Genomic DNA, 26,691 nt, shown 5'->3' with positions numbered 1-26,691 from the left:
ATTGTTTAATCTTACTCAGACTTTTGTGGCTGAGGATGAGTCAACACACTTAATTAAAACTCCAGGAGAATAGCTGTGAATGAGCTCCGGCCAGCGGCTAGAGGTCAGTGTTGGCTGCTCCCGCCCGCACCAGCGCAGCACCCGCCCACATCCACACTGCTCCATCCTCATTAGCCGCCGCCCCGTGCGCCCGGCGCCCATTGGCTGCTCAGACCAAGCGCTTCTCTCATAAGAGGCTGCCGGTCTGGTCCGCTGGTGATCTCTGAACTCTGGTGCTTCTTAGGTGAGTAGTTTAGTGGGTGAGTGGGGTGGCCCCTTCCTGGGACTGGAGTCTCCCGGCAGGGACAGGACCAACGTCCAGTAGGAGCCAGGTGGAAGTCCTGTGTGGGCTCTCCTCTTCCTTCCTTACAGCTTCTTTGGGGACAGCAGACCCTATTCTTGAGGACCTCCTATGTGCCAGGAGCAGATTTTTCTTTCCACGTCGGATTTAGGTTTTATAGGGAACCCTGTGAGGTGGATAATCTAATATTTTATAGATAAGGATGGATCTGGGGGTTCCGAGAAGGAACCCAAGACTGTGTGACTCCTTGCCAGCAGGAACAAACACATTAATCTTTCTTTTCCATTAAAGGGTAACATCTTTTTTCTTGGGGGGAACCTTCTCTTGCGCTCCACTAATGCAAAGTGAGTCTCGGATGCTAGGCTTCTCAGCACAACATCTGCACTCAGTACTCCATCCCAGGTCACAACTGACAGAGGCATGGGTCCTTGAGATGCAGAGCTAGTTTATTGTCTGGGTAAACTTAACCATGATTAAATGTAACTATATTTTCAGAGGTTTAAAGTGAACCCCTTTGATGTTGCAGCCTAGCCATCTTGGAGTGGTACTGGAGGAGACAAGCTCCAGATGTGCCTGTGGGATGTCAAGGGTGGGATTCTAACTAAGTGTTACAGGATCACATCCTCAGTGACTGGCGTTCACCTGCCCATGGGTTGTAGCTACTGCCCTAGATCGTTCTGATCTTCCGGGATGGAGGCAGCCTCTGCCTTGCCTTTCTGGAGGGTTCCTTTACCTCCTGGGTGCTTGCTAGAGCCTTTTTGTCTGTATTTCGTCTCCACTTCTTTCCCACTTCCCATCTGGAAAAGAATGTCCAGATCCCTAGGGATTCTCCTCCTTGTACCTTCAAACTGCCCACACTTTGGAAAGCCTCAGCTGTGCTTCCAAGATGAAAGAATTGGAAGTTTCACTTACTGGTGATGAAGCTAAGGAAACAAAGGGTCCGTGTGCTCACTCTCCCTTCACTGTGCTCTGCCAAGGCTACTGGTCAGCTGACCTCCTGCTTGGCAGGTCTTATTTCCAGTGCGGGGTCCTGCACACTGGGACATCTTCATTCGGACAAGCAGGATTCCTCCCCGCCTTTGAAAGTGACTCCTTTCCTTTCAGGGTGATCTCCTGCCCTTGAGGGTAAACCTCTTCCTTTGAGGGTGGCCCTCCCTTTTATTTTACCTGGCTGCAAAGGAGCTAAAAAGGGGAATAGAAGACTAAAGCGGGGGGGGGGGGGGGGGGAGGAGAAATACTAGAGAAAACTTTGAGGTTCTTACAAGGACTTTAAGATTGCTGAATGAAGAGCTGGGCAACGGTGGCACACGCCTTTAATCCCAGCACTCGGGAGGCAGAGGCAGGCGGATCTCTGTAAGTTCGAGGACAGCCTGGTCTACAGAGAGAGTTCCAGGAAATGCTCTAAAGCAACACAGAGAAACCCTGTCTTGAAAAACCAAAGGAAAGAGAGAGAGAGAGAGAGAGAGAGAGAGAGAGAGAGAGAGAGAGAGAGAGAGAGAGAGAGAAAGATTGCTGAATGAATGCTAGGCAGATCAACAGGCAGCATTACCAGTGGATAGGAATGTGACTGTCAGCACAGGGACCTGATTTCACCAGGTCAGGCAAAAGTGTTCAGGACAGCCAAAGGGTGTGAGCTGTCAAAGACCCCATGTAACAGCGTGTGCTCACCCCCTGCGGCAGTGTGACCATGGGTGTGTTAGTCTCTCGAGGCTCTGGTTTCTAGTTTCATTTTAGTTTACAAAGGAAACAGGCCTGGTCCCCACTCTGAATGGGATGAAGCATGCAGGGAAGCTCCCCAAATTCTGATGGGAGATGAGGTAGACCTTCACAGAGGACTCAGTTTGGGGCTGAAATAACCAGGGAGACCGCCAGAGCCTGGAAGGCTTGATTGTTGCCCTCAATGGTCAGAAAGAAGAAAGGGAAGATTCTGAGACACAGCAGGTGCCCCTGCCACTCTGGGCACTGTGTTAGGGGTGTCTCACCTTCTGGCCCCACTGCCCCCTCGAAAAGCCTGCCAGACATGTGGGTTTGCAGATGAAGGGATGGGAGCAGGAAGATGGATGAAGTTACCGCTGCTGCCCAGCTCTCCGCTTAGTACTCAACTGAACTTTCCTACTTCAGATTCACCATGATTGAAGACAAGGAGAACAAAGAGCATTCTTCAGAAAGGGGGAGAGTGGCCCTCATTTTTTCCTTAAAGAATGAAGTTGGAGGACTCATAAAAGCACTGAAAATCTTCCAGGTATGGATTTCCCATAAAGCCCATCTGAAAACGAGTCTCTGAAATTCTATTTAAAATGTAAGGTACTGTCAGTTCCTTGGAGACGGCCTTCAGAAGTCTTTTAACAACTTACTAAAGTATTGTTCAGGGAGTGGAGACACAGCTCAGCGGCTAAAAATACTTCCTTGTGGAAGACATGGGTTCCGTTTCCAGCACCCACACCAGACAGCTCACAGCTATCTCTGTCTAGTTCCGGGGGACCCGATGTCCTCTTCTGGGTGCTTCACACCTGTGATGCACAACACTCAGGAGCACATACACAAAACAGATACAGTAGTGTTCAGTTCTGAGAAATGGGCAAGAAATACAGCAGCCTAGGAGAGAACAAATAGCTAAGGAGGATGTTAGAGGAGGAGTCACTGCATACATTTGAGAGATTGCAACTAAATAAAGTGTTTCACACTTAGCGAAAGGCCTAACCATGCAATGCTGATATTATTTAATGATATATTAAATATCTTCAGGTGACAAAGTGGTAAGGATTCTGAAATTAGGTACATGGAGCCACATCAGAGCTTCAGAGCCCATGGTCCTCAAATCTGTTTTCAGCGCAGCATAGGGAGACTGTGGGCTAATGTGCACTTATGAGGCTTAACAAAGTTTTTCTTTTTACTTTGTGTGTGTGTGTGTGTGTGTGTGTGTGTGTGTGTGTGTGTTATGTACATGTGCAGAGGCCAGTGGAGGATGTCAGGTGCCGTTCTCTATCATTCTATGCCTTATTCCTTTAAGACAGGGTCTCTCACTGGGCCTGAATCTAGGCTGGCAGCCAGCAAGCCCCGGAGATTCCCCTGGCTCTCACCCCATGGTGTGGCGTTACCGGCAAGTGGCTGCACCGAGCTGCTGATGTGGTTGCTGGGGATTCAAACCTATGCACGTGCAGCAGGCACTTCCGTCACCCACTGAGCCCCTCTCCTCCACGTCTCCTGGTGAAAAATGGTGAATCAGGCAGAGCGCAGATGTTTATCGAGCACTTGCTATGTGCAGGGCCCTGGACTCTTCACTAAGCGTGTGGATCTGAACAAACTAGACATGGTGCCTTTCTTCACAGATAGTGTGGTCTGGAAAAGGAGGCAGACACAAACAATTTAGTGAGTTCATGACACACACATACATGTGCAAAGTAAAGAGAGACACTGGATCTGGTGACGTCATGGAACTGGAGGCCCTAACCTGGTTTAAGGACCCAGGAACACAAAAACTGATTTCTAACAAACTGTGTGAACAGGCTATGCTATGGTGCTTGCACACCACATGGCTGGGCATGTTCTAGAAGCGGACTGTGTGTGTACAAAGCCCTCATTAGCTGGATGGGCATTGGGAGTTAATCTCTCTGCGTGTCTCAATAAAATAAGAGAGAACCTTGCCTACCTCATGTCGTTAAGAATTAATAGTTAAATTGTTCAAAGTGCTTGAGGTTGTACAAAGTAAATGGTCAATAAATGCTGGCTATGATTATGAAGCAGGTTTGTCTCTCCGTGACATATTATTTAGCCATTCAGTGACTAAACATTTAAATGCAGACACTGCTCTAGAAGAGCCTGGGAGCAGGGCTCCTACCACATGGCAGAGCTTCAGCCAGCTCCTCCAACCTGTTTCTCTCCCTTTCTTCTTTGGTGATGAGCTATAAAATACAAACTTTGCTATCGTTCCCTCCTGGCACTGTGAATTAATTTGTTCTCAGTGTGAGCAATGATATTGATACCATCTCCCTTTGTTCCTTTACCCCTTACTCCCCAAATTTAATACTACACTATTAATAATAATTATTATTATTATTATTATTGACATACTAGGAGTTAAACCGAGGGCTTTGAGCATGCTAGGCACAAGCTCTGTCACTCAGGGGTGTCCTCAGCTCTGTTTACTTATTGAGAAAGTCTCACTAACGTATCCAGGCTGCCCCCAAACCCATAATCCCCCTGCCTCAGCCTCCCAAGTAGCTAGGATTGCAGGCCTATACCAGCAAGCCTGGCTTATATTATTATTTTTACTGTATTGACTATCTCTGGACCTCTGGAGTATAAACCTTTATTTCTTCTTCCATCACTTCTCATTTTTATTTATTGTTAGAGTTTCTAGATGTGGTTTAAAAACTCAACACATTCTGTAAACTTATAAAGTACCAATCTCCTGCTCTATCTCTCCTTGCTCCAAATCTGTGTTTTTCCTTATCTATTTTATGTAGACAGGGTCTCCCTCTGTAGTTCAGGCTGGCCTGGAACTCCTCAGCCTCCCAAGTGCTGTGACTGCAGAGGTAAGCCACCATGCCCTGCTCACTCTTCAGAGTCGTTTCATTTCTCAGATAGCCTGGGTGTAGAGCATGACAAGTACTTTCTCTGCGGAGTCTTCTCCCCAGCTGCACATGGTCCCTCAGCTTGGCCTGCCCTTCCTTTCTGCCTTCCTCATTTCCGTTCGGTCCTCAGGTGCACTGTGGCGCCCACCTTCTGTTCTCCTGGGTTCATACTTTGTCTCTCCGATGAGCATCCGTTCATCCAAACCTGCTGCTTGTCTTTCCTCCTTTTCCCCGACTAGACTCTAGATCCCGTGTGCATCCTGCCATTCTTCATGACCATCATGCTCCTTACCTGGCCTCGTGGGTGTTCATGAAGTTATGTTTGGATGTAGGGATTAGTATACGTCATCTGCTCTGAGTCTTTCATGTATTTTCAGATTAAAAAATCATTTGGTGATTGGTCCTCATGTTTGACTTTTTGGTCTGAAGTGCTTTTCCTCAAATGTTCAAATGCTCTCCCCATTGAAGTTTGCAATGTGGTACCCAGATCTCAGACTGACATGGATGAAAAGAAGCAGTCTGCTTAAACTGGTTACCATGGCTATTCATATCATTTTGATATTTTAATACATGAAAATTTTCAAGTAACAATAACATCACCTTCTGAAAAAACTTTCTCCAGGATCCTTTTATCCCAGCAATTTGGTATTTGAGATTTTTTTAAAAAAATTATTTATTATTAAATGTTTATTCTCTCTCTCTCTCTCTCTCTCTCTCTCTCTCTCTCTCTCTCTCTCTCTCTCTCTCTCTCTCTCTCTCTCTGTAGGTTAGTGTGCAGGAGTCAGTTCTCTCCTACCTTGTGGGGTCCAGGGTTTGAACTCAGGTCCTCAGACTTGGTGGCAAACACATTGACTCACTGAGCCATATTGTTGACCCATGTTTTAGCTTTTGAGAAAGGGACTATGGGAGCTAGGAATGTAGCTTAGTAGTAGAGTGTAGAATGTACAAGGCCCTGGGTTCAGTACTTAGCTCTGACTGAAACTGAAGACACACACACACACACACACACACACACACACACACACACACACACACACACACAGAGAGAGAGAGAAAGAGAGAGAGAGAGAGAGAGAGAGAGAGAGAGAGAGAGAGAGAGAGAGAGAGAGAGAGAGAGAGGTGGAGGAAACTATGTAGAGTAGAGCCAGGGTGGCCTCAAAATCACTATGTAGCAGAGGAAGACCTTGTACTCAGGGTTCTTCTACTTCTCAAGTGTTGGAACTATAGGCATGCACCATCATGCCCAACTCAGCGTTTGGTGATTAGGTCTGAATTCTAACCAACCCCGACTGATTGGAGGACCTCCTGTAGTTGTCACTTATGATGAGTTTTCACACTTTCATTTAATCTTACATATTGCAGGAGGGAATTATTTTGCCATTAGCAGCATTAAAAACACTTTCTTCCGCCCTTTGAGCTAATTCTGACAAGTGTTAAATTGTTTTTCCAGTGCTAATGAAAGTACTCTTCTCAAAGATTATTAGCATCCAAGGCAGGGCCACTCAATCTTTACCCTCTGCTTCATACAGGAGAACCACGTGAACCTGTTACATATTGAGTCCCGGAAATCAAATCGAAGAAACTCAGAGTTGGAGATTTTTGTTGACTGCGACATCACCAGAGAACAGCTGAATGACATCTTTCCCCTGCTGGAGTCCCACACCACTCTCCTCTCTGTGGACTCCCCGGGTCAGCTCACTGTGAAGGAAGACGGTATGTCTGAGAAGGCAAAGCCCCACCTCCAAGAGCAAGCACCCAACGTGTGTCCGGCCTTGTCTTCGTCTTGAGGACGAGGAGATAAAAAGAAAACTCTGTCTTTCTGAAGTCTTCATAGTGCGGTAGTGAAGGGGAGATCAACAGCAACTGATCAGAATTCTAGGGAAAAATTACGAGGCAGCATTTGATGGCAGGCGGAGGAGTAAAAGAAACCTCGAACGTGAGAAGGGGTGGGTCAGAGGTCAGTGCCCTCTCTTAGCGTGTCAGTCACTTCTGGTTCCACAACCCTGATCTCCCCTCCCCGCGCTCTTCATAGACCTTCTGGGGCGTAGTTAGTGTCAGACAGATATCAAACAGATATTTGAATTTGGGGAAAACGTTGGCAGTGTTTGGCATCTGTGATCTGAAACCTATTATATACCACATTCCCACCAAAAACAACTGCTCAGGTGATATAAAGCCTTCCAAGATTTCAGATCCTCAGATGGAAAAGACTGAGGCTAAGGTCTCCGTTTCTGACAAGAAATCCTTGTAATTTAGTTAAGACAAAGACAAACTGGATTCATTTAGTTTTTTATACTCAGTGGAGTCTCTTTGAATTACATCACAATATTTGGGGCGTGGCCAGGGCTGCTGTTCATCTGCTAGGCCTTCATGACATTGTTAAGTTGTGGACTCACCTCCGTTTCTGGCTGGCAGGGAGCAACTTCCCCGAGTCCCTGAATGCTCTCCTTAAAACACAGAGGACAAGGCACAGGGCAGGAAGGCTGAGTTCCAGGCCTCCCCTCTCAGGGGTAACGTTTACCTTGGGTAAACTGCCTTGGTGTCTGCAATTTGCTTACCTCACCTACACAGTGAAGAGTTTTCTAGAATGCTGGATGGCACCTTTAATATTTAATGCACACCAACTGAGGTCAGATCACACACACACACACACACACACACACACCAGGTGACTTATGACTCTAGTTCCAGAGAATCCTACACCTCTGGCCTCTGGCCTCCTTGGCATCAATACACACACACACACACACACACACACACACACACACACACACACACACACACACACAGAATTAAAAATAATAAAATAAAAATGTTTTCTTTGTATAGCCCTGGCTATCCTGTAACTTATTCTGTAGACCAGGCTGGCCTCGAACTCACAGAAATTCGTCTGCCTCTGGCTCCAGAGTACTGGGATTAAAAGCGTGTGCCACTGCCTCTTGCAAATATTTTTTTTTTAAATCTAGAAATTAGATGTTTAGATATGATACATTGCCTCAAACAAACACAGGTATTGAAAGCCTTTCCTGGACTTGCGTGCTGGTCTGCGGAGCTGCATTGTCCTAGTTTGCCTTCACCGGATAATTATATACGTGACTTAAAACATTTAAACATTTGGTTTGTTACTTAAGAACGGTAAGCTTTAGCACTTGGGAAATCAACCTGAATATTAAATTTTTTTAGAAAGTAAAGCTAGTGGTTTTAATTAAAATATAATTCCTTGAAGTAGAGCGATTCACTCAAGTCATACTCATTTTCCTTCCATATACAAGTTTTCGTCTCATCCAACTGCACTTGTTTCTGAATTTCTCTTTGGTTAACTTTGTCTCCTCAACCTTCAGTGGCTTTGGGGTTTTATTTTGCAGTTATGGAGACTGTTCCTTGGTTTCCAAAGAAGATTTCTGACCTGGACTTCTGTGCCAACAGAGTGCTGATGTACGGATCTGAACTCGACGCGGACCATCCTGTAAATATTTTTAAAAAAAAAAATAGTCTAGTAAAAATACTTTAAGGCAAACTAGACATTAAGGGCAATTTAAAAACTTTTAGAAAGAATTTATTTATTTTAATTATAAGTGTATGCTGTTTTCCCCTGCATTTATGTATGTGCCAGAAGTGTCCCTGGAAGCCAGAAGAGGGCATTAAATCCTCTGGAACTTGAGTTATGCATGGTTGTGAGACACCGTGTGGATGCTGGGAACCTAACCCTGGATCCTCAAGAACAGCCAATGCTCTTAACTGCCCAGTCATCTCCTTAGGATCTAGGGGCAACTACTATTTTTCCAGACATGTTAATAGCATATATTAATTATCCAAAGTATTTAGTTTCATTGTGATATTTCCTACATATATAAGACTCTTTGACTGTATTCACTCCCATTGCCCTGTTCTGTTCCTCTCTCCTGCCCTCCCCCCGCTCCCCCCAATAGTAAGGGAAACTTGATTGTGGGAAAAGACTTTTTATAAACGAAATAGAATTTGTTGGAATTAGGATTTCAGGTATCAGCAGCAGTCCTCCACAGAGGTAGAAGTGAGTCAGCAGACAGGAAAGTATCCAGCTTCACTGGCTCAGAGATCTGCCCTGCTCCTGGCATTCCCATTATTAAGATATCCCCAGAGCTGAGTGTGTCTGTAGTCAGTTCCTACTAAAATAGGCTTGGGTGTTTGAAATGGCAATAAAGGTGGATCCAAAAACACCCTACCACCATTCTGCCCTGTTTGATTGGCTGATTAGGCACTTGATGATCTGAGAAGTAGATTCCTTGGAGAATTTTACAGTACAGCCATGAGCTCAGGAGTTGGGATCCACAGCATTGGGCTTGTGTTTGAATCTCTGGGTTCTTGAGAGGGAAGGAGAGGAGAGGATCCAATTGTGGAGTCTCACAGATCTGGTCTTCACTTTAGCACCTCCTGTTTCCTAAGCTGCATGAATGTGGGAGGGGATGAGGAGCAGACAGCTAGTATGATGTTTCTTTTGGGGGTGACACAATTTTTCGGAAATCAGATAGTACAGTGTGTGACCATACCACCCTGAACACACTCATGAATTAGAGAGTAAGGATGACCGTAGGGCACAGTGACAGGTGCCTGTTGTCTCGGCCACTTGCAAGCCTGAGGAGGCAGGATTACGAGTTTCAAGGTTAGCCGGGGCAACACTGAGATGTCATCTCAAAATCAAAAACAAACAGAAACTATGCTCATGGTTGCTAGCTCCTATGAATGGCTGTCTCGTGGCATATGAGTTGTATCTCAGTGTCGCTGTTAGTCTAAGAGAGCACCAATACAGCCCTGAGGTCAAAATCCAAGCTCCTTAGCAGACCTATAACCAGCAGGCCCCCAGCTAGTCTTCAACACTATCTACGCACCGTGCAAGGGCCGGAAGCATGGCGCGGCTTGCATTTTTGTATCCTGAACATGTTTTCCTTCTCTGCACAAGTTCTTGTGCCTCCTCTGTCCTTCACCTGCTCTCTCCACACCACAGACACAACTTGCAGATCAGTGCTGGGAAGTTGAGTTCAGTCAAGTCACTATTTTAAGTACTAACTTCTAATTTAGTATTATTTGCCGTACTGGGTCGCAAGTGTTCTAGGCAGACACTCTATTGCTGAATTACACCTCAGTCTTTTTATTACTAATTCCTACCATGGGTAAACATAACTGAAGATACAGTGAAGTGATTAAGGAAAACAAAACAAGATAAGAGCTATGTACTTAACTAGGATGGTGTTCTCTAGTCAGCCTTTGTACTCACTGTAGGATCTTATAAAAATATCATTTCTATTTCTATCTACGAGATGATAAAGCTGGTGTGTAACTGCTGACTTCAAAATAAAAATGGCCACATATCTCTAATCATTGCTTGCTTGTGGTAACAATTATGTAGTTCTTCAATATCTCCAGACAAAATAATGAAGTGTTTCCTAGATGTCACTTTCAAATATTTTTAGTTTCAATATTAAATTACTTTTAATTATCAGGGCTTCAAAGACAATGTCTACCGTAGAAGACGGAAGTATTTTGCAGAGTTGGCTATGAACTACAAACAGTAAGTATATTTATTACAAGCCAACATATCTAACTTTGAGATAACAAAACAATGGAATAAGTGTGTTTGCTTAGTAAATAGAAAGTCACATAAATGTAACTACCTAACTACAATGCAGAATTCCTCATCTTGATCTCATTAGTGGGGACCCCATTCCCAAGATTGAATTCACAGAAGAAGAGATTAAGACCTGGGGAACCATCTTCCGAGAGCTGAACAAACTCTACCCGACCCATGCCTGCAGGGAGTACCTCAGAAACCTTCCTCTGCTCTCCAAACACTGTGGCTATCGGGAAGACAACATCCCGCAACTGGAGGATGTCTCCAACTTTTTAAAAGGTAATATGCCAACAGAGCTCTATACGGGGGTGTTGATCTGCTTCAACTGTGACAGTGCTGTTTGTGGAGGGATGAAATCTAGTTACATGGAAGGTCCAGAGTCTCCTAAACTCATCCTGGAGTATTGGGTCCAGGACTGGGCACCACATTGGAAAGAGTTCTCATAGCTTAGGACCTGACAAATTAGCAGAATTGCAAGGGATTTTGAAAATGTGTCACATGGGTAAAATCTGTAGGACATTTTGGGGGTTAACTTGGAGATACAGGGGATGTTCATTACATGTTGAAACATTTGACAAATCAGAATCTATTTTATAGGATAGATAAATTACTATATGGCCTTTAAGTAAAAAGGAGACGTCATTAGAAGAGCCATGTGAAACCATGCTTGTAAAGTGGTTAGATCTCAACAAGGAGGTTGTCTGTACCAGACCTCTGCACCTGCCTTCAAGGATGTGTAGAGGAGATGAGAGCATCTGTGCAGTCTCTGATGCTGGGTGGTCTCTGATGCTGGGTGGTCTCTGATGTTGGGTGGTCACTGATGTTGAGTGGTCACTGATGTTGGGTGGTCTCTCATGTTAGGTGGTCTCTGGTGTTGAATGGTCACTGATGTTGGGTAGTCTCTGATACTGGGTGGTCTCTGATGCTGGGTGGTCTCTGATGTTGGGTGGTCTCTCATGTTGGGTGGTCTCTGATGTTGGGTGGTCTCTGATGTTGGGTGGTTTCTGATGCTGGGTGGTCTCTGATGCTGGGTGGTCTCTCATGTTAGGTGGTCTCTCATGTTGGGTGGTCTCTGATGCTAGGGGAAGGCTCTGGTGTCTGAGGGATTTCTTGAGCCTTTTTCCACACTAAGATTCTATGATTTTTGCAACAAAGAAGTGTGCAAAACTAGAAGAATAAACAAAAGGTCAGAACAGTTTTGTTTGATTCAGGCTTCTTTAATTTTTCTAGCTGACGTAGAGGGTAAAATGATCATTGATCGTGATGCAGACTCTGCTGCGCTTAAGAAAAATCAGTATCTCCCTCTGTCTCAGCAAACCAGAGACTGGGGTGAGAAGTGCTGCTTTGCAGTTGTGGGGACTCAGTACAGGGTCTCGGGGACACTGGGTAGGAGCTGCACGCCCAGCCCAGAAGTTAGGTTTTTGGTTCATATTGTTAATGTTTTTATTCCCCTGGCATAAAGTGTTGTCTGAGTTTCTTACATAGATAGTTAACAAATATCTTCCTATTTATTTGACCCCTTAATTCTCCTTATTTAAAAACCTAAAGGAACTGAACAGGAAAACATGGCATCATTTCACAAGGACAGAAATAATGTACGTGTTTCCGATGAAAACCTAAGCTTTCAAAACATGGTACAGAAACAGTGCAGGTGTCCTCCCTAGACTCACACAGCTCCATGAGTATGTGTCACAGGCATTGTTCAATCAGGCTTGCAGGCAACATTTTGTGGATCTAAAACCAAGAGCTGTTCCCTTGAGGTCTGGAGCTGGGCTCACCACGGAGCCATTCTACTGTGTCAAGGGCAATTGTCAAAAGGAAAAACCAAAATTAGAGGACATTTCCCATGAAATGTCAGATAAGGATACCAATACTGTCAAACATGGTGGCCACTGTATACATGTTGCTTTTTACATTGTAAACAATTAAAAGGTACTTGATCAAAATATAGTGTCTTGGCCATTACCAGCCACGTATTTGCTCAGAAGTGACAGACTGCTGTTGTCCCATTGGGCAGCACAGTAGGGAGCATTTCCATCAAGAAATGGAGAGGACCCTGTTGGATGGCCTTCTGCCTGTCGGAGTGGGGTCAAACACACAGAGAGTACAGATGGAACTGAAACGTGACATGAGGGTCCAGGGCGAGGTACAGGACAGCGCACAAGGATCCTTGAGCTTCCGAAACCCAGCAACTCTTTTCTAGTACATGGAAGACAATCTTGGCATTTGGGTGGAATAGAACCATCCAGGTTATCGGAAATAAAAATAGTTAAAGAAGGTAATCATGCCTAAAATAGCTTGGATTAAAAATGGCTGTAATAAAAAATACTTTTAAAATTAATTTCTAAAGTACCATAAAAGTAATAGGCTCCATTATGGTGTTTTTTACTTACATGTCCAGAGCCAGTCCACTGCCCCTTTCTTCTCCTAAACAGTGTGTCTTCTTCCTTCATGTCACATGCATTCGTTTACACTTTCTCGCCCTGCTACCTGCTCCCCAAGATCCCTTCTCCCCCTTCATATTCCCCTTTGTTTCATGACCTACAAACAGACACACACACACACACACACACACACACACACACACACACAGAGAGAGAGAGAGAGAGAGAGAGAGAGAGAGAGAGAGAGACAGACAGACAGACACACACACAGACACACACAGAGAGAGACAGAGACAGACAGACAGACAGACAGACAGACACACACACACACACACACAGACACACACACACACACACACACACACACACACACACACACACGGGGATTTCAATCTAGCTTCCACATATAAGAGAAAACATTCAATATTTGCCTGGCTTGTCAGTTACACCCATTTCCTGCAAATGTTATGATGTCCTTTTTCTTTATGATGAGATGCAATCCCACTGTGTATATGTACTGCTGACGGACATCTAGGCTGACTGTTTCTTGGTTACTGTGACTAGTGCAGCAATAAACGTGGATGCACACGTATCTCTGTGGTGTGCTGACTTAATGTCCTTTGGGAATATGCTCAGGAATGGTCTACCTGGGTCATAAGGCAGTTCTATTTCTAGTTATTTTTTTTTTCCTTTTGAGAAGCTTCCACAATGACCGCCCCAGTTCACATGTCCACTGTCAGTGTGTAGGAGTTAGACTGCTCCCCATGTTTGAAGAAGGGTGCCAAGTGTAATCTAGGGCCTCCCGAGTTCGTATTTCACTTTTACCTTCTCCTGGAGTCCTGAGCACATTGTTCTGTGTTTTATAGCTGTTACAATAAAGAGGGAACCCCTTTGTTATCATGAAAGGAGGGGATGTGTGTCAAAGGATCGCCACCCGGCCGTGGGGCGTGCCTAGTAATGCTCAGCTTGCTGCAGTTTGCATAAGCTGCATTTTCGTTTCCACGTCCCCTTGAAAGGGCTCCCTGGCGCCACCGGCCAGTGTCAGTGCTCTGCGTCGGAGGTGAAAGTTGTCTGTTTTCTCCTTTGCTTTGCAGCATGTACAGGGTTTTCCATCCGTCCTGTGGCTGGTTACCTCTCACCAAGAGATTTCCTGTCAGGGTTAGCCTTCCGAGTCTTTCACTGCACGCAGTATGTGAGACACAGTTCAGATCCCCTCTATACTCCAGAGCCGTAAGTACTTAAGTCGTTCATTCAGCCGATTGTTACTTAGAGTGACGGTACCACTGCACAAAACATCTTGTAAGTGTTCAGTGAAGCCGTTAGGGTGGTGACTGGCATTGAAACACATACAACCACTTGTTGTTGTTATGTTAATGGGCAACTTGTTAGGTGCCAGGTGCAGTTCGGTGCACAAGGGATGGAAAAATCAGATAAAATTATTGTCTTCACCAAGTTTGTATTTCGAGGGAATCTACAGATGATAAATAAGTAAATGTAGTATGTATCATGTCAGATGATGGTGTGTGCCATGGAGGGAAAAAAATAAAACCAGAAAAGAAAGAATACAGGCATGTATATGAGTGTTGTTTTGGGAAGTGTGATCAGAGAGGGTCTTGTTGAGGAAACATGGGAGTAGAGACTTGATTTGGGTGGAGGACTTGGGATATCAGTGGATGTGTGTTGAGGGGATGAGATTTGGAGCCAATGGCATTTCTTTATTCAGCTAATTTCCTCTATGATCCATTACTCCTGATCAACTAGAGTGAAAACAAGGTTGACTTTCAATGGGATTCAACAGTTCTTTATGCATTTGTGCCAGGCATCACAGTGTGACAGACTGTGTCTCTGTTTCAGAGATACCTGCCATGAACTCTTAGGTCATGTTCCTCTCTTGGCTGAACCCAGTTTTGCTCAATTCTCCCAAGAAATTGGCCTGGCTTCCCTTGGAGCTTCAGAGGAGACTGTTCAAAAACTGGCAACGGTATACATCTGGAAACAGCTGTATAGTCCAGAATTCTTCATTGGGTGTGGTTGGGAGTATGTGGGTAGTTTGAAGTCTATGCTTAAGACAGCCATTAGAAAATTTGTTTTTGCTTATTTGTTTATGAATTTAAATAATGTTAAATGAAGATTTAAAAATTTAAGATTTCTCAAAAGGAAACACGGCTTTAAAACAAGACAGAGAAGCACAAGATTGCTTTAATACACTAATTTTTAGATTAGAAAATGAGTGATGTCTTATGAACTAGGGAAGGAAGGAAGGACATTTTAGGATGAGGCACAAGACAGATGAGAAGGGACTCGGTACCACTAGGAAACAGCTGAGGGTGGGGGAGGGATGTGGAATAGGCTAACTGGTGATGAAGTTATGGTTTAGGGATGTTAGGGGTCCCTGAGGCCTTTTGTTGAGTCCTTCAGGACAAAATCATTCATAAGCAAAAGACACAAGTGTATTTTTAATGTGACAGACAGGGCTTGGATGCCACATTGAGTCTGAACTTTAAGCAACTGCCATATGCTGAGTGAGGTAGTTTAAAGAATATGCACATTTCTCTGAAGAAGAGAATCAAATACCCAGACCTTTTCTAACTACATAACTGTGTGAAGTTGGGCTTTCTTCATATACTTGAACCAAAACAACATATTGCAAAAGATTAAATACAAAAGCAGATATGGTAGTCCATCTGCCTTCCCATCAGACATTAAATACTGTCTAGCCAGACATGGACAAGATGTGAACAGTGTGGTGTTAGCTGACTCCGTCACTCCACACTGTGAATCCATAGGATTGTATTGTCAAAAATTAAAATCAGGGCCAGGGAGATGGCTCAGTGTCACCAAGCCTGACGACTTGAGTTCCATCCCATGGTGAAAGGAAAGAAGCTTCCCACAAAGTGTCCTCTGACCTTCACACCTTCACAGGCACGCACGCACACACACACACACACACACACACACACACACACACACACACACACACAAATAAATGTGAAAGAAATTAAATTAAATTAAAGTTAAAAAGATGATGGCTACATAGTTGGGAATATTCTTCCTGCTCTTCCAGAGGACTTGAGTTTCCCAGCACCCTCATTGGGCAGCTAACAACTTCCTGTAACTCTAGCTCCAGGGGGTCCCATGCCATCTTCTGGCCTTTGTAAGTGCTCACATACACACATACACATAAAAAAAAATAATCAAAATAAGTTGAAAAGGTGAATAACAATTATAAAACAATGCTACTCTTGCTACTTTTTGTTTTGTAAAACATACTTTCATTAAAGTGTTGCTTACATTATTATACAGTGGATTTACTGTATTTAAAACTGATTTTTAAGCACCTAAATTGCTTGGTTTTAACTTCAATATGGCCAGTGTAGCTAGGGGTAACACATACACACAGAGAGATCTCTGGACTCCTTGGTAACTTTTAACTGTATATGAGAGTCTTCACATCAGCTTTAGAAAGTCCTGATGCACAACAGGCCAGATTGTGGGGGGACTTGGGATCTAGGCTGGAAGTCTTGGGCTTGTTTCTATGTGTGCTATGGGCCAGTGTCTGAGAACTGGAATTTGCTTTAGATTGAGGTGCTCAGGATGTAAACATAATGTTGACATCCTTTTGCAGTGCTACTTTTTCACTGTGGAGTTTGGTCTGTGCAAACAAGATGGACAGCTGAGAGTCTTCGGTGCCGGCTTGCTTTCTTCCATCAGTGAGCTCAAAGTAAGAGTCGTAAGTCTTTGCACATAACTGTGTCCACCAACACTATCAGCACGTCTGGAGGCAGGGCTTGTGTCTGAGCAAGTGCTTACCGCGGCAAATATTTTAGGTGGCAGTAAACATGTTTTGAGAACAATTTTCTCTACTCTCCCAAATTTCTAGGGGAAAAATGTGTCTTTTAAATAGAAAGTGTTTTAAAGCTTTAAACAAATTTCTGGGATGCAAGCAATAAGCTCTGTACCAAATAGGAAAGTGAGCTCTGTGAGGTAAGCCACGCTACAGACGCTGTCCAAGGTACTGTCTTGTGTGCAAGGAGGCTGCTCTCTGGTGGTGGATAAATAAATGTAAGAGTGACTAGTGGAGGTAAAGAGTAGGTGCCATAAGGCATAAATAAATAAATAAGTGAATCAATAAAGATCCTTGGGTACCTCCTATGTGATGAAGGAAGTCAAAATAAAACCACTGAGATGGTCTTGAGTCATTTGTGGGGGACAGCAAGCCTCTTTTCTTGGGCTAGACTGGATGAAGCAGAGATGCAGGCAGGTCCCTTGCGTGACTCAGAGCCAGTCCCTGCAGCCGTGTGTTCTGTGAAGACAGAGGCAGTATCTGATTGCCGATCTTTGCCCCTCCAGCATGCGCTTTCTGGACATGCCAAAGTTAAGCCCTTTGATCCCAAGGTTGCCTGCAAGCAGGAATGTCTCATCACAACCTTCCAGGATGTTTACTTTGTGTCTGAGAGCTTTGAAGATGCAAAGGAGAAGATGAGGTAAATCCTATCTCCCTCAAGTTTCCATTTGCTGCAAAAGTAATGTCCAAAGATACAATAACCACAGGTGTGAGCGAGCAGGTAATCGGGTGCCCACATATCCATTGTTTAGAGTCGGTTGAATATTATATATTAATTAGTTGCATATGGGAATGAGATACATTGAGAGGTTGGCTCCTCCCCATTCCTTCCCAGCAGAGTTCATAGTTCAGCGGGAAAAGAAACGATAGATACACTACTGTAGTAATACAGGAAGTGACAATAATGGAGGCACTGTCTTGCCTCCACTGGTCTCCTCTCCAGCTGGAGAATCTCAGAAATCTTAGAGGTAAGCGAGGCAGGTGGAAGACTAGCTAGAACTGGGACGTGTCAAGTTTTAGGCTGAAACGACATGGAGAAAGATGAAGCGAGAGAGATGCGTGGGGATATTTCAGTGCAGCCAGATCTCCCGACTCATCATCAGGTAAGGGTGCAGTCTAGAGGGGAAGAGCTGGAGCACAGACAGACACTTTTTAGATTCTTGTGAACTCCATGTAAAGTAGAATCTGGACTGAGGTCACGGTAGCAGGGAGGACGTGCCTATGGAAGCAGGCTCCAGGAACTAGCATGTGATGCAGGGAGACATGAAGCCACACTGTGAGGAAAGGGGCATGCAGGGGTTGAGGAAAATGCTTATCTCCCAGGGGCTTGCTATGCACAGAACCCAATAACCATGGCAACCATGGCAGGTGTGCTTTCTCTAGCACTGACAGCATCCTTGTGCAAAGCTGCACTGGTCCCCACTGGGGAGACCAGATGGATGGGAACCTGGATTCCAGTCCCCAAGCATGTACACTTGTTTTCAGCTGCACAGTTATCCTTTGGGGTCTCTGAGCATGATTGTTCTGTAGGGTACCAAGTAAGAGGTTCAAAGGTCAGCTTGATAAAGGAAACAGATTTTAAACCATGAGAAAATGAGGAGGGGGGGGAGGAACTCCAGCCATTTGAGAGAAAGCTAGAAACATTCTAAGCCGAAAAATCTCACAAGTACAGGAGGGTAGGACTCCCTCTGCCCTCCCCCATTCTGTCCCCTCTTTTGTTATGTAAGGTATGGCTGAGGAGTCTGTTACTGTGTAGCTCAGTATTGCCCTCATCTACTGACATACTGACAGATAAAGCTACTGTGGTGGATGCCCTTAGTGAAGCCGTGAGGTCAAAAGATGGGTTGTGGATCACTTCCAAGACAGAAGACATGGGGTTAGTGCTCAGTATGGGAGAATGGGGGGGGGGAGGAAAGGGAGAGAGAGGAGGGATTGAGCTTTCCCTCAAAAGATGGTGTTGAGGCCACTGGTGTCAGGACAGAGAAAGCAGGTATGTGTGTCTGTCTGTGTATGTGTATGTCTGTCTGTGTCTGTGTCTGTATCTGTGTGTGACCAGGTCTTCTGTCCTTTGTTTAGTTTTCTCACTCACTCTCATAGAAATTAACACTCCTTTACTTGTTTTCTTAAATAGAGAATTTACCAAAACTGTAAAGCGCCCATTTGGAGTGAAGTACAATCCGTACACTCAGAGTGTTCAGGTTCTGCGAGACGCCAAGAGCATAGCCAGCGCTGTGAATGAGTTGCGGTATGACCTCGATGTCGTCAGTGATGCCCTCACTAAGGTCAGCAGGCAGCCCAGTGTGTGATGCCTCCAGTCTGAATCCAGAACGCCAATGAGCATCACTTCAGAGCCAGGGCCGCCTCTTGCTTCTCCCAAGACCTGCTTGAGGAAGGACAGCAGCTCCTGGGTTAACAAAGTCTCCCATCTCTTTCTGTCTCTGAAAATGCACACCTGGACGCTTCAGCCACAGCTAACTTCTGCTTTTGTTTTGTGTTTTGGCACCTGCTTAGGGAAATATAATTCGCATGCCATGTGATTCACCAAATTCCCATTTAAAATATTTATTTCATTAAAATATAATTAAATCATTCTCCCCCTTCCCTTTCTTCCCTCCACTCCCCCCCACCCCCCATCATGGCCTTTGTACCGAATGCCCATTTTTTGATGGGCAAGTTGTTTGACACCGCTCAGAGCTGGTCTCATCCCAGTCTGTCATTAGCAAATGGCCACTTTGGACGAATTGACGAGTGTGTCTGTATCTGTGACCTGTCACCAATTTTGTAACAGCTCAGGCGTGTTCACACACTAGATGTACAGGAGACTAGCTGTCCCTGTTGCTAGCATGGACAGAAGTGCAGAGGGCTTGGTCCTAGCGCATGACTGGTAAGAGCAGGCTGGCTCCAATGCAATGTCTGATGGGGACACAGAAGTCACCAAGACTCCGCCAGGCATGGCAGCGCCTGCAATCCCAGCTTTCCCTGGCACTTTATCTCAAGGTTTCACACTAGGACATAAATGAGAAGACAGTGAGGGAAGAAGGTAGGACATGGGGAAGGAAAAGGAGAGGGGCCAAGGAGAGCAGTCTGGGCCCGAGAGTGTAATTGTGTGAGGACTGTGAGGATGGGCAGCACATGTGGTCTCAGCTGTGCAGCGTTAGTGTGAGCAGTTGCGTAAACAGTTTCATTACTGTAGCAAAGTGCCAGATGCAATCAGCTTGTAAAGAAGAAAAGTTTATTTTGGCTCATAGGTTTGGATGCTTTGGTCCATTAGAAGCTGTTCCTGTGTTTTGAGTCTGTGGTGAAGCAAGGCATGGTGGGAGAATGTAGCAGAGCGAAGCTATAAACTTCATAAAGGATGTAAAGAGAAAAGGGAAGGATTGAGAGAAGGAAGAAGGGAGAAAGAGAGGAAGAGAGGGAGGGATGAGGAGGGAGACAGAGAGGAGAGAGAGAGAGAGAGAGAGAGAGAGAGAGAGAGAGAGAGAGAGAGAAGAGAGAGAGAGAGAACCTACAGTACAGTTTAAGAGTTCACTACCACCAGGGTAGGATAGAGGACTCAGCTGTTAAGAACACTAGCCACTCTTTTTTTTTTTTTTTTTTTTTTTTTGGTTTTTCGAGACAGGGTTTCTCTGTGTAGCTTTGCGCCTTTCCTGGAACTCACTTGGTAGCCCAGGCTGGCCTCGAACTCACAGAGATCCGCCTGGCTCTGTCTCCCGAGTGCTGGGATTAAAGGCGTGTGCCACCACCGCCGGGTTTACTAGCCACTCTTTTAGAGGGCCTGAGTTTGATTCCCAGTACCCACGTGGTGGCTCACAACCATCTGGAACTCCAGTTTTAGGGGATCCAATGTCTTCTGGTCTCCGTAGATATCAGGCATGCATGCAAATGGTGCACAGCCATACATGGAGGCAAAACATCCATACAGATAAAATAAAAAATTAAAAATTCTACCTGTTTCTCACATAATAGTAAAGTCATATACCATTGAACATGCTTCGAGTCCACTAGATTTTTTTTTTTTTACACTAGATTTTAAAAAAATCTTTTTAAGACTTCAGAGGAAATTGTTAAAAGCTGTATTGTTGTTGGTCTTTCTTGTCAGACTTTCTTTGGGACCGCCAGCCCCCAAATAATGACAAGGAGACTTATTATTAATTATGATAACTTCAATACCTGTTTCTAGTCATCCATGCTCTGTCACGTGGGTTTTTTTTTTTTTTTTTTTTTTTTTTTTTTGCCTCTCCTCAGTTCTGTTTGGACAATTTGCTCTATGACTCAGTGGCATCTCCTGTCTGTCTAGATTCATCTCCAAGTTCCTCTCCCTGCCTAACCTCTCCTGGAAGTCCTGCCTAACCTCTCCTGCTTAGCTATTGGCCATTCGAATTTTTATTAAACAAATCACAAGGACAGAACTTCACCCAGTGTACAAATATCCCACAGTGCTGTGTTTCATCCCATGCTCTACAAGGAAGCAGATCGAGGAAGAACAATTCATCCATCTCAGGTCTTTGTAAACATCCTCACTTTAACAGCTGTTGAGCATATATACGGCAGTGAGTAGATATGTCAGTTCATCCAAAGTCATTTGAGATAGAGACCAGCTAGTTAATAGTCTGCTTGGTTACCAGGAAAAGCACTGCAAAGAAATCATAACAGACAGCAAACAGGGAACCCAGCTGCTGTGTCTGGTTATTCTCACAGGACTTCGATGATGCTGGAGAATCCCAGTCAGCAGGATTTAAAATGATGGTGCTTAATCCTTGCTCAGAGTAAAGCACTTTAAAATAAATAGTAGGGTCACAACCTTATCATTAGTAGCTGCAAGATAGTGGAAATGTTTAGTGATGAGCCCAACTGTATCTAACCTCTGGATCATGATATTTGGCAAATCAGGGATCCAGGAGTTTTAGAATTTTCAAAATACCTAAGAAATTTTAAATAATTATTCAAACACCAGGAGAGGGTGGAATCAAAAGCGTGGCTGGCAATTCTTTACCAGAGAGCCATTCCTTGTCACAAGCAGCATGTTTGACTTTTTTTTTTTTTTTTTTTTTTGAAGAAAACACAAATGTGAATTGTCAGAATGCCTATGTTCCTTAACTTCATGCTTCGGCATTTGGAGTTTCAGAAGTAGCAAGATATAGCAACATGTACAGAATCATTGACCGTTTGTAAGCTGGCTTCCACGGAAAGAAACAAGCGAGGACTTCTCAAAGCAATACATAACGGAGACCATATGTTAATGTCCGTGAAGTGGATAAAGATAACTGTGATCCATTTCGCTCCTGTCTTCAGTGCACTGTGTACTTTACATTTATAATTTAAAAGATTGTTATCCCACTGGACAATAAACTCAAGGTTCATGTTCTCAAAGTGTGTTTTTTTTAAAGTACATTTTACAATGTATGTGTGTGTGAGTGTGTTTGAGTGTGTGTATATGCGTGTGTGCGCGTGCACGTGCGCGCGCGTGCTTGTGTGTGTGTGTGTGTGTGTGTGTGTGTGTGTGTGTGTATCTGTGCCTCAGGAATCAAACTCCAGTCATCAGTCTTGGCCCCAAGCACCTTTAACTGCTGAGCCATGTTGCCTCTCAAAAAGTATTTTCTTTTTTTTTTTTTTTTGTCAAACATATATTAAAAACAGACTCAATTTTGTGTTCACAATTGTATTAGTGTAGAGACCCTAGCAGTGGTGATGGTTGGTACCAAGACTCAGCCCTGAAGGAGGACACTGACTTAGAATGAAGAACAAAAATGCCACAATGGAACCCATTACTTTGTATACTAACTTAACATATTTTTAAGAAGATGCAAAATATAAAATAATAACTATATACCACTCTGCTTCTTTAAAGTGTAAAACCATGAGCTACGGTAAGCTGAGCACACCTGGCTCTCATCACCACTTTTTGGGAAGGCTTCCTTCTCCTGTTCCCTGTCTGAATGCGAGCTAGGTTTCCTGCACTGAGTTACTGGAGAACATTATGTCACACGAGGCTTTGCAAAAAGCAGATTCATGGCTTAGAAGAGACAGCTCTTCAGTTAAGAGCACACACTTATCTTACAGAGGACCTGAGATGGGTCACAGCACCCACAGCTGCCAGCCCACAGCTGCCTGTAACTCCAGCTCCAGGGGGTCTGATGCCCCGTTCTGGCCTCCAACACCTTATTTTCTACAGGCAAAGAATCATTAGCGATAACTGTTTTAACCAAGATTCCCCCACAGCTTCTGGATGAGTCTATCTTCCTCCAGAGAGAATAACTGCTGTGTCTAGCAGCCAGTGTGTTTACGATGGCATGGGAAGATCTTGGTCCAGTTAGGGACTGAGCCAATGAGAAGCCGAGCTTCAGTTTGGTGAGGCTGGTCTACTTCCGGGTCACCTTTGCTCTCAGTACGTAGCCCTTTAGAGTTCCCACCTAGGGGACTTGGCTCCTTATCTGTCCTACTTCACTCTCCCCACCCCCTCCTGTAAAATCACTGCTAAGACTGCTGCTCTCACCTCAGATTCCCAGCCTCCAAGTCATGCTTGCTAATGAGCAAGTGCTTCAAGGAAAGGCGTGCCTGGTATAACCTATTGGCTTCCTGTCAGGGCCCCTTGGGTTTCTGTTGCTTTGGAAGCTCTCCAATGACTCGAAACATATTTAAAAACAAAAACAAAAAAACACTTGCCGACAGCTTTTCTAGTTGAGAGAACTGGCCAGCACCTTGGTAATCTTTCTGTAGAAAGCAGAGCTGGCCTCCTCCCTTGGCACCTCATTGCACCTTGGTTCTCTGTGCACTTACTCTTCCCTGGGTCCCTGCTGTGAGGACTCTGCTGAGGAGGCCCCAGAAGCTCAGCTTTCCTGTTCTAGATGGCTTCATCTTGGAAAAGTGAAAATATCCTGGAAATTCCACTTTAGTCCCACTTTTTGCCTTGGGAACGTGGCACCTGCTCAGTCTTAGGTGGGCAAGCAGACAGGCTGTGTGGTAAAAGCTGGGCCTCCTAAAGATTCCACAACCTTCCCCAGCAGCGCCACTGGTGGGGACCAAGTGTTCAAATACCAGAGTCAGCGGGGGAAATTTCCCATTCAAAACACCCCACTTCCCAAATTCCATAAAACTGGTTCTGTAAGTAGCTCTTCTTTGCACCTTTGTTGAAACCTCAGGGTACCTCCTCCCCATGTCAGTATTTTAAAGGTCCAGTCCTGAGCTAGGGCTGTGGGTTCAGGGCTAGTGTTCTCTCCTAGCTTGTATAATGCCTTGGATTCCACCCAAAGCATCACAAAAGAAAGTCCCTTTCTATGTAATGGAAACATCAGACTTTGAGGTCAGAGTCTTCTTCCTCCTCTAGGACAGAGACTGGGGTCCGTTTCTTTATTTCCTTACACCCCTCCCACTCCCTGGAGGCTTAGTTTCCTTGAGGACCTGAGTGGCAGGTAGCAGGAGCTGGAAGAAGCGGGGAAGGTCTCGTTGGACCAAGTTTCTTTCTGCTCTCGTTAAGTCTCAATGTCAGTCCACTCTGTTTGCAAGGCTCAGTGTCTGTTGATGCTGGTGTTTCTCTCTGGCTAGGAGACTATTAACTTCATCTCCATCAGTCCCGGGGAACCTGGTGGCCACCTGTCCCGTGGGTGCCATTTTATCCCTTTAAATGCTCTCCAGCACAGTCTAAGGCTGCTGCTAATTTGCTCATGCTGACTTTGACAGAAGGCTCTCTCTGACCAGGGATCAGTCCTTGTCTGGTGGCTAGCTATTGCATTTCTCATCAGGAGCCAAGCATCCCCCAATCCAAATGGTTTCTTGGTCGTGTTGCAGTGTCTTTCCTTGGAGCTGAGATGGTGGGGATTCATATCATGACATCACACTGATAACAGGAGCAAAATATCCCGTTGGGATCTCTTTCAGCCTCTCTTGTCTCTTAAGCAGGAATCCATCCAGATTTCTTGATACATGCCTCACAAGTTCTGGCTTGGTTTCTCCCACCTTACTTTATTTTTATTTTTATTACATTTAAACATTATTTTTAAAAAGTTTTACACAATATACTTTGATTATATTCTTTCTCCTCCCAGATCGTCTTCACCTCCCTCTTGTTCCCTCTGAACACCCCCAACAAGAAAAACGAAAAGCCAAAAGACAAAAAATACTAAGCCATAACAACAACAACAACAACAACAACAACAAAAAGCATACATGAAATATGGAGTCTGTTTTGTGTTGGTCAGCTGTTCCTAAGCATGGGGCTTGCCCTGGAGTTGGGTTGATACACCCAGTTCACTCCATTGGAGAAAACTGGTTTTCTCTTTCCTAGGTATCAGTTGCAAACAGCTTCTTAGTTAGGGGTGGGACTTTAGTGCCCACTTTTCTTCATCAACGCTGGGATTTTGTCTGGAAAGCACAGAGACTGTGACAATATGCACAAGACCTGCACAAACCCACCTTAGTTTATAATGTGTGAGTTATTGGCATTTATTGCTTTGGGAACTGCTGAAAAGGAGAGAGGACCCCCCCATTACACCCTACTGTGACATCCTATTACAATGCCCTTAAAAGGAGTGGTCAAAACCCCAACAGAGAACTGGTAAACATTGCCCTGGATCTCTTAGGGCTTCAGGATAGAGCATCTCTGCCTGGCTTGTCTGTGTTTCTAAGTATCACCACCCACCTTCTCAAGATGCCACAGTCTGGGAGAGAAAAGACCAGGGGCTGTCTTCACGAGGTCCAGCAGGCAGTAACAACCAAGGAGTGTGACGACCGTGAACAGGCGAGACCTGGATAGTAGCTTCCCTGAGATACTTTGCAATGTGAGGGCCCAGGGGGAGAAGAAAGCTTGTCTGCAGAGAGACCAGAGCTAAGAATGCAGATCATTGCCTTAAACGTGACACTATCTCCCCACCTCCAGAATTCCATTTTCCCAGTGGCTTTGGTACCTTGTACTATTTAACTCCCACCAACATCATGACAGCGTCGACAAAGGCTGTATTGCATGAAAATCTGTCTTGGGTGAGAATTATTCATATTGATCACCAGAATTAGGGCAGGCAGTTGTAGACGGTAGGGACAGCGCAGGGGCACAACAGACAATAGCCAGCTCTACGGGTGTAGTCAGGGGCGTGTTCCCGCCATGGGGTCAGGCTTAGAAGGCGATCACCGCCACTCAATACTCTCAGTTTCCCAAACGCACAGCGAAGCAGGCCAAGGCAGCTTCTGGATAACTCCGGAATGGACCCTTCCCACCCTCAGGCTCAGCTTCCTTCCCCACCACGCTATGTCATCCCGGTCAAGTCAGCCTCTCTGGGCAGCATGGGGCCCGTGAAGAGCTTTCTGGATGGATGACTGAGCGTGATGCGTAATGCATCACGAGTGTGGGTGCAGAAGACATTCCCACACGGGTGTGTTGCCTGGAGGCTGCGAGGTCCCTTCTGACAGTGTTTTGGCTGAGTTCCTTCGAGCTGGGGGAAGAACTGACCCCAGCATCCTCAGACTCCCCGCCCACGGCCCTCGCCTAGTCCCTAGATTCATCCGGCTGGCCGCGCCCAGCTCCAGGACTGGCCCCGCCCCTGGATTCGCCCCGCCCCTGGTTCCCGCAGCCCCGCCCCGTGCCAGCCCCTCCCGGAAGCGCCGGCGGAGCGTGTGCATGGCGCGCGAGTCCTGTGTCTCGGAGGAGGCTGACTCCACCACCGCCGCGCTCTTCGCCTGGGTACGTGGCTCCGCCCCCGGGCTCGGGAAGCGACTAAGGGGCGCGGAGACCCGGGAGCTCCCGGCGTCTGCGTGGGTGGCGGGGGAACTGGGAGGCAGAGGCCCAAGCCAGGGTCCTGGGTTGGCGCACTCTGGGCTGCAGCAGGGAGGCAAGGGTGCGGAGGGAGGGTCTCCCCGCGGTGCCTGAGGGACCTGCTGCTAATTGTGGCATGAGGACTGGGGGGCACGGAGGCACTTCGGGAGGACCCTACCTTCAGGGCAGAGCGTCCATGCTG

General features: G+C 45.5%; 2 protein-coding genes across 2 annotated transcripts in view; both read left to right on the top strand.

The window, feature by feature from the left end:
• Positions 1-2,465: 2,465 nt before the first annotated feature.
• Tph1 (tryptophan hydroxylase 1) lies at positions 2,466-19,356 on the top strand. The gene is made up of 10 exons (XM_015987029.3): positions 2,466-2,582; positions 6,444-6,627; positions 8,280-8,380; positions 10,392-10,459; positions 10,602-10,798; positions 13,998-14,133; positions 14,758-14,884; positions 16,529-16,624; positions 17,254-17,387; positions 18,879-19,356. Exons 1-10 carry the CDS (start codon positions 2,469-2,471, stop codon positions 19,051-19,053), a joined length of 1,332 nt encoding a protein of 443 aa, XP_015842515.1. The 5' UTR covers positions 2,466-2,468; the 3' UTR covers positions 19,054-19,356.
• A 6,960-nt stretch (positions 19,357-26,316) lies between these two features.
• Sergef (secretion regulating guanine nucleotide exchange factor) overlaps positions 26,317-26,691 on the top strand; it is a 210,201-nt gene continuing 209,826 nt past the window's right edge. Inside the window, 1 exon segment of the mRNA XM_006993559.4 lies at positions 26,317-26,417. Within this exon segment, the coding sequence (XP_006993621.2) occupies positions 26,355-26,417 (63 nt within the window). The 5' untranslated portion in view covers positions 26,317-26,354.

Source organism: Peromyscus maniculatus, chromosome 1 (genome assembly GCF_049852395.1).
Source record: "Peromyscus maniculatus bairdii isolate BWxNUB_F1_BW_parent chromosome 1, HU_Pman_BW_mat_3.1, whole genome shotgun sequence".
NCBI lineage: Eukaryota > Metazoa > Chordata > Mammalia > Rodentia > Cricetidae > Peromyscus > Peromyscus maniculatus.
This window is presented reverse-complemented; position numbering and strand designations above follow the sequence as displayed.

Coding starts and splice junctions, on each gene's coding strand:
- Tph1 (XM_015987029.3), top strand. CDS start 2,469: ATGATTGAAGACAAGGAGAACAAAGAGCATTCTTCAGAAAGGGGGAGA. Junction 2,583..6,443: donor AAGCACTGAAAATCTTCCAG/GTATGGATTTCC, acceptor TGCTTCATACAG/GAGAACCACGTGAACCTGTT. Junction 6,628..8,279: donor GCTCACTGTGAAGGAAGACG/GTATGTCTGAGA, acceptor TTTATTTTGCAG/TTATGGAGACTGTTCCTTGG.